General features: G+C 48.9%; 1 protein-coding gene across 1 annotated transcript; it reads right to left on the bottom strand.

Annotated features, from left to right (window-relative positions):
• Positions 1–498: 498 nt before the first annotated feature.
• LOC310915004 (pancreatic secretory trypsin inhibitor-like) lies at positions 499–5,420 on the bottom strand (the record flags this gene model as incomplete). Its single annotated transcript, XM_083871520.1, has 4 exons — positions 499–574; positions 3,173–3,285; positions 3,867–3,904; positions 5,366–5,420. The coding sequence occupies 4 exons, from the start codon at positions 5,418–5,420 to the stop codon at positions 499–501; spliced, it is 282 nt and encodes a 93-aa protein (XP_083727646.1).
• Positions 5,421–7,758: the final 2,338 nt, after the last annotated feature.

Below are 7,758 nucleotides of genomic sequence, written 5' to 3'. Positions count from 1 at the left end.
ACTCTTGGTGCACAGAGACCATGTCATGGGGCACTGGCCTGTGTACAAGGCTGGAGATGGGTCAGCATGGAGATGACTTGTTGGATTCTTTCTCCTGGCAAAGGCTCTGGATCAAGGGCTTTAATGCCCTATATTTAGCAAATGTAATTGCAAGTGATGAGAATGCTAAAAATCTATAGCTCGAACACTGGAAGTCTAGGAAAGATAAACAAAATTCTTGCTGCAAAAAAAGAGCCTCCCTGTTATGCCAGAGCCTGGCTCTTTCCTTGGGCATGTCCCAGCCTTCTCCCTGGGGCTCTGTCAGCAATTTGCTCATAGCCCTTTATGGGCATAACCAGAACAAACCTTATTTTTCAGGAAGGTGCTGTAAGTGTTGGGGAAAGGGGATTGCTGTGTGTGAAAGGAATCCCGGCACAAGACATGGCGATGCTTCCATTTTATTGGGGGTTTGAGCAGGTCAGGGGACAGCTTTGTGTTCTCATCTGGAATGGTTGTGGCTCAGTTTGCAGCAGAGTTGACACGGGCAGTTCCGCACATTCCTCTGTTCTTGATGCGCACGTGGTCACTTCTTTGCCTGGAAGAGAGGTTTAAAATGCTGGGGGGCTGCCTTCAGGTCCCTGAGACACAGCAGAGCCTGGCTCAAAGGACAAAGGCAGAAAGAAAGGAAAATACTGCTTAAATCATCATCTAAGTGTTATTCACAGCAAGCAAGGCCACATATTCTTGACAGGGAGTTCAGGGTTACCATGGACATGTGTTAATTAATTCCAATAAGCTCAAGAGTGCTTTCTGACACCTCCTGGCAGGATAATTCACCTCCATGCTGCAGGACAGCACTGAGACACCTCTAATGCCTGTCTGACTGCAGACAATAAAGGTTATGAATTTGTGTTGTAGGTTTTTAGAAACAAAAGACCACCACTGTGTCTCACTTGGGTTTGGCCTGCTCCCAGCCTTCTCTCTTGATTGCTTCTGCAGCAAAAGTAGGAAAATATTAAAAAGGTGCCTTTAAAAAACTATTTTCTTCTTTTTTGCCCAATAGTGAACCTGTTTTCTCTGAATTGTTCCATTTTCACATGGAATCATGATGTCCTCCTCTTTGGAAAGACAGATCTATTTCTCAGGGGCGTTAGAGAAATGCTGGTAAAAATGATTTGTGTTTTGCAAAAAGCATTTTGCATGCTGGTCACAGTGAAGTGACCAGAGGCGACAAGTGAGACTCTGCTGCCGCAGGGACCCGCCAGATGCTCTCCGTAGTTATTCCCAGACTCCTCGCAGGCTTCCAGCTCTTGTCAGGCCAGTTGCACACACAGAACTGCAAATGACACTTCATCCTGCCTCCCAGCTGACTTTTCCCCACGGACCAAGGCTTTATAGATGAGGACACTCCGTTTATCTCACCCCCAAGACATTTGGTGCCAGGCAGATTCAGAGTCCTGATGCCCGGCCCAGATGGCCCTGGCCAGGAGACCAAATGGCTGTTCCCAACCTCAGAATTCCATCACTTGGGAACAGAACAGGGGAGCTGCAAGGCTTGGGGCTGTGACCTACAGGAGCAGCACATTTCCAGTGTCAGCTGCGTGGAGCTTGCACAAATAGGGGTTTTAGGAGCTCTGGGAATGGAGCACTGGTCAACACAGGGTGGATGCAGCACCAGCTCCTCATACATCTCATCCTCTGACTCCTGGCTGGCTCTGAATACACCACCAGCTCAGTCTTTCTCTTTCTGGTACCCCGATTTCCCTTCTTGTGAGCACTGGATTCTCCCATCCCCTCTGAAGCTGCTCTCTGCTCTGAGGAGCATCGTGGATGCCACTTTGCACAGCTGACTGCGGAGCCTTCCTCACTCACTTTACCCTGCTCTTGGTCCCTGGCCAAAGCCCTAATGATGTTGTGTCTGATGAACCTCCCACCCCCATCTGTTGCACAATACAGGGACAGCTGGTGCTGGGCTGCTGGCTTCCAGCAGGGTCATTACTGCCCTGCCAGGCTGTGCCGGGTCATTAACTGTGGTGCCTTTGCTGAGGAGATCCCACTCAGCCTCTCTCTGCCTGACTGCATCATACTCAGCCTTGAAAGGTGAACCAGCATTTGAGCAGGCCAGGAGCAGAATATGTGGCAGCAGCCTGGGTTAATGAAGCAAAGAGGGGACAACCCAACTGACAATATTTATCCAGGCTTTTTTTTTCCTGGTGATCTGGATTCTGTTCCTTGTTCCTGCAAAGTTAGCAGGGAGGCGACGCTCCTGAAAGCTGAATTTGGCTCCACAAGCCCACTCATCCAGAGACAGAAAAGCTGGACTTTGAGCTTCTGCTACAAATGTGTCTGCTGATGGCAGATGGGCCTGTGAGCCTGATCACCAAAAATCCCTGCCTACACCAGGTGAAGTCAAGGGTGAAGCTCCCTTAGCCCTGCAGACTGGGGCATCTGGCTCCAGATAAGACTCAATCTTCCCAAAAGAGATTTTTGAACCACTTAATAGCATTGACTTGGAAGTAATTCCTTCACTTGTCTGACACAGAGTGCTTCCAATGTATAAATATATTTTAAATTACCTAGGGCCCAAGCCAGATGAAATGTATCAAGTCTTGCCAGAGACACCCTTAGCATTTGGACCTGGCCTTCTGCTAGAACAGTGCAATCTGGCACCAGCACAGATTAAATATAAAACTCATTCTTAAAAATACCCAGAGCAAATTGTATCCTTTCATATGCAGAGAAGATAGAAAGCAGAGCTCAGCTATAAATTTCTGGGGTGAAAAAACACATTTTTTTCCTCCAGCCACCACACATCTGAGGTCATCCGGAAAAATATTCTTCAGCCCTCGCGCTAGATCTGGGCAGCCTTCGAGGACTTTGCCATTTGTCTGAGATCCTGGATGCCAGCCAGCTCTCTCTGCTGCTTGGCAGCTGCAGGTATGGGGAGATTTTTGTTTGTGGGCAGCGTGTGTGCTGCGAGCCACACACAACGCGCCCATTCCCTCAGCTGGAGCCCACATGCTCAGAGCAGCAGCATCTGTGCAGGAGGCCAGATCCGTGCCAGATGTGCTGGGCTCGCTGCCCAAGCTCCACCCAGCTGCATGCAAGCAGCTTTCTTTCTAGGAAATCCCAGATATGTGTGGTAGCCCTCGTCTGCGTGGCGTTCAGGCTTGCAGCAGTTGCAGATACTCACAGGTTGTGGAGGCACAACAGGCACTCGTTGCTGTACAGGAGGTCATCCGTGCCACAGATGGGGTCAAACTCCCTTGTACACCCTCTTCTCAGGTTGAAATTCTCACAAGATGGCTGGAGGGCACAGAAGGTTAATTTTGAAAATGTTAAGCCTGTTCACAATTTACCAAAGGAGCTTTGCTTTCCCAGAGAGGTGCAGCACATTTTGTCTGTCTTCATAACCCATCCTCAGAGCTCTGCTATGAGCTCAGGAACACTGGGACCATCTGCCACCATGTCCCTTGGCCAGCTGAACTCCACCTGGCACTGCACACCCTTAGGAGTAGAAGTGTAGAGTAAATAGTGCTCCATGGGCACTGCCTGAGCACGTTCCTCCCAGTTTTTATTTTTATGCCACAGCAATACCTGTCCTCACACTTGCAAGCCAGAGACTAAGGGGATTTCTGACTTTCTTGGCAGGTGACAGAAATATTTATACTTTTAGGAACTTTTCCTTCAGTGTTTGGTGGAAATGCAGTGGAAAACCATTGTCATCACTGGGATTTTGCTGTGGCACAGCAGGTGGAAGTGGGTTCCCAGGCCCTGACATCTTTGGGCTGTCAACCCACTCTGCTTCACTGTATTTAGCAATGATGGCTCCCCAGTGTATGGGTTAGTGCTGTCTCACTTGTGCTGCATAAAAGAGGAGACTTTACCTCTGTTCCTCTGACAGCAGCCTCCACCTCGGCATTTCCTAGAGAAAGAGGAGAGAGAGATAGAGAGAAAAAGAGAGAGAGAGAAAGACCTTAGCACCCATCACTCGGGCTGGTTTCAAGGACAGCAGAATAAAAGACAGTTTAGGCTGAGGACTGTATGTCTTCAGTCAAACACCTTTGTCACAGAAAACAATTTCTTCCCTTGGATCTCCCACATTTCTCAGCTGGATCCCTCCCTGCTGTGTCACCCTCTTTCCCCTGGCAGAAACACTGTAATGGTGCAAGGCCCTGCCAAGGCAAAATGCACTTCTAGAGGTGTCACCTGCCAAATGCCAGAGAGAAAAGGTGGCTTTTGTCCTGTCTTACCACATGTTCATGAGTAACTGAGAAACTTCTGTTGACACTGGACAGGTGCTGGAGTAAATCCAGGGCAATTTTTCTACTGTTACTCAGTTTTTACCATAAGCAAGCAGAGAAAAAGTCAAGTTGTTGAAAGTCTCTACTAGAAGGAGACCCTGAGGTCTCACATCAAAGCTCTGGTGGGATCAAGGCATGGCTTTGATGGGCTCCCCCATGGAGGACCTGGCCCTGAGCTGGCAGCTGGGTGGAACATGGGTGGAACACACAGTGGGTGTGTTCTGAAAAACAACCTGAATTGTTTTGGCGAAAGGCAGAACTGAGAAGAAGATCCTGGGTGGTTTTTTATAAACACAGAAGTCATCTACATGGAGGATTTATACTACACCTGTATTAACAACCAGCACGGCCCAGTAGCAGTGAAACATTTTGGTGGTGACGAGCTGGTAGCCACATTGTTTTATATTTCAAGGATTTTACTTTAGGCTAAGCACTGGTCCAGACCCTGGAGCTGCAGCTCACTATGTGCTCAGCTCATCTGAAATGAGCCCAGATTTTGTGCTCAGAGAGCCCTGCAATGGCAGCCTCTGTGCAGTAAACAGGATGACAGAGGACCTGCTTCAGAAGCACCCTCCATTTGGAATGAGCCCACTAAAGCAGGACCTGAGGAGCAGCAACAGCTCATGTTCTCATCCCTCTGCACCATATGGGATTTTGAAAACACAGTTGGCTTAAACATTGGCTTTGGTAGTGAGAGCTGCATTTTCCTTTGCATAGATTCATTTCCTGTCTTCTTGGATTTGCTTTTTTAAAACCAGAATAGCACCTATTCACTCTGAAAGGATCACACTGTCCTAGAAATCACCAGTTACAGGACAAATCCTACCCCTGAAGAAAGAGCGTCAGCCCAGCAGGTCTGTTCATTTTTGGGAGCGAGTGCACCCTTTCAAAGCCTTTGTTTTAGTTTTGATCACAGACAGGTACAGGTTTAATGCACATTGGCCATTGCAGCATTCCCTGCCCAGGGCCACAGCAAGGTCCCAGCACCAGCTGGTCTCTTCCCACACTCACCTTCCCATGTGGCAGACCTGGGAGCTTTAGCAAGGAGAAGAAATAGCTCCTAAGGAAAATGTTGGACTCACCTTGGTAGAAGCAGAGTGCCAGGGAGAGGAGCAGGAAAACACCAGCCACCTTCATGGTCAAGGCAATGTTTTACTGAGCACAGCGGAGAGAAACTGGGACACTCCTCAGTGCCTCAGAGATCCTGTCTCTGGCAGTCTGCTGGGACCTTTATACCTTTCCCCATTCCTGGCACCACACCACACAGCCAGCTCCACCCTGCAGTCCTGTGGTGACAACATTCAAAGTACGGGGACAACAGCAGGTGGCAACTGGCTCATTGGTGGGCGCAAAGATGAAAGCCTCTCCCAAGCCAATGGAGGTGACAATCCTTATCTCCAGAAGGGCTGGGGCCCTGTCCCAGGTGTGGGGTCAGCCCTGGGTCTGCACTCCAAGCTGTGATAAAGCAACATACAAAGAACCAAGATTGGAGAAATGGGCAGGACAGAAAGGGAAATAGAGCTAACAGCACTGTGGCTTTGATTAATGACCCCGCTGCTGCCACTTGCAGGGTGAAGCTCTCTGGTGAAGCCACCTCTGGGTGAAGATGATCCACACACACCTTTCCTGCTGTGATCCACAGAGCAGAGCTGGGGTGCTGCAGCTCCCCCTCCCCTCCCCAGGCAGACAGGAATGGGAGCAAGGATTGCTCCTGGAGAGCAGAGCTTGCCTGTGCCTTGGGCTGGCTGGTGGCTGCATATTCAGTGCTGCTGTTTTGACTGCACATCTCTGATTGCAGACAGCAGCTGAAATGAGCTGCTGGGTCAGACGCTGCTCCCTTCCCCTCTCCCTGCCTGCAGCTGGGAGTAAACCCTGGGGATTTCCTGCAGTTACACCACCAATGGTGCATTGCAGAAAGTGGATCGGTCCCTCAGGGATTAGAAGGATTAATTAATGTTTCTAAAGCCCTTTGATATCTCAGCCATAAATCACAGGAGAAGTGCAAAGCAAATTATTACTAATGGGGGCTTATGACTCAAAGACAGATTTTTAATTAGCGGAACAGGAAAAAGTCAATGCCAAGAGCAATCCAAGGAGCTGTTTGAGAGGGAGAAATCTCAGCTCCACTGGCAGCTGCTCTATTGTCCAAGGGATATCCCATTTCCAGCGTGGCTCTGGAGGGTGCTTTCCCCTGCCATAAACATCTCTTTTGATTTTGTTTCAGTGGTCATGGGGAGATTGCTCCCTCTTGACAGGGTTTCCCTCTGCTCTCCCTGGACTGACCTGCAACATGAGGCAGAAAGAGCTGCTCCTAGTGGCATCTGTTATTTTGTTAATTCAGAGAGTAAAGCTGGCTTTGGGTATGACCTGCTCAGCAGCTCTCAGGAGCTGGGGTGGGTGTTAGTGGACCTTTGAGCACAGACAACAGTCCTTTAGTGTGCCTGGGACAATGGTGCAGGTGGTGTTATCACCCTCTGAGGAGCAAAGGAGGGAGGGATGATAATTTTTTATAGCTGAAAGAGGTTCATCTCAGTCCAACACTGTCCTCTGTTATTTTTCCTCTTCAATCTAAGACATGTAAATAGAGCAGTGCTTAAAAGAGTTTCACTGCTTACCCATGTTTGGGGTGTGCCCACTCCTAGTAAAACACATTTTTAAGTTTAGAGATCCTTGCTGTAGCCAGGAAATGTGATAGTTTGGATTGTCCAGGAACAGCAACGTTTTTCCTCAGATTCCTTGGAAACATCCAGGCACATTTCCAGACTTGAGTTTGATGGGTAAATCCTCACTGTTGATGCTCTGCAGGTGGCAACTGTGTTGGCTCCTGGGACATTTCAAGTGTGTTTTCTCCTTCCTCCAGAAGTCAGAGGCATCAAAGCACAGGCAGGCTGCTGACCTTCCCCTGCCTCCTGGACACTTCTCTCTTCATCCTCTTACTGCTTAGGCTTTGCACTGATAGCTTTGCACTGGCTGATTTTCATGTTCCCAACCGCTCCCAGAGCTGGATGAGATTAAGTACTTTGCAACTGAGGAAGGTTGAAGAAACTCCAGATTATGCAGTGCAATGGACTGAACTTAATTATTCCATGACGAATTGAGCCAAACCAACAGACTCAAGGGCAGTTGCCTCTGCCAAAAGAAGATTCCAGCATAGGCTGCAGCTGAACAGCAGGCACACTTGGGTTTTAATGCAGTTTCTCCGTTTGCAAATGCTCTTCCTTTTCCACTGACAGCTGTGTCTTTATGAGATGCCTTGAAAAACAGGGGATTTCAGGGCTCCTCTCTCCTGATTGACAACAATTCAATATCCTCCAGGAGAATCAAACAGAAATGCTTGGGGCTCATTTGACTGGGGAGGAATGAAAAAGAGCTGCAAACTGCTACTGCACTGGGTGCTCCTGGTGCCGTCCTCGGCAGTGTGGGCTTTCTCAGGATGTGTCACCTTGTCAGAGCAGCGTGTTCCTCCAAACACATC

This window comes from Zosterops lateralis (genome assembly GCF_965231275.1).
Source record: "Zosterops lateralis genome assembly, chromosome: 14".
NCBI lineage: Eukaryota > Metazoa > Chordata > Aves > Passeriformes > Zosteropidae > Zosterops > Zosterops lateralis.
This window is presented reverse-complemented; position numbering and strand designations above follow the sequence as displayed.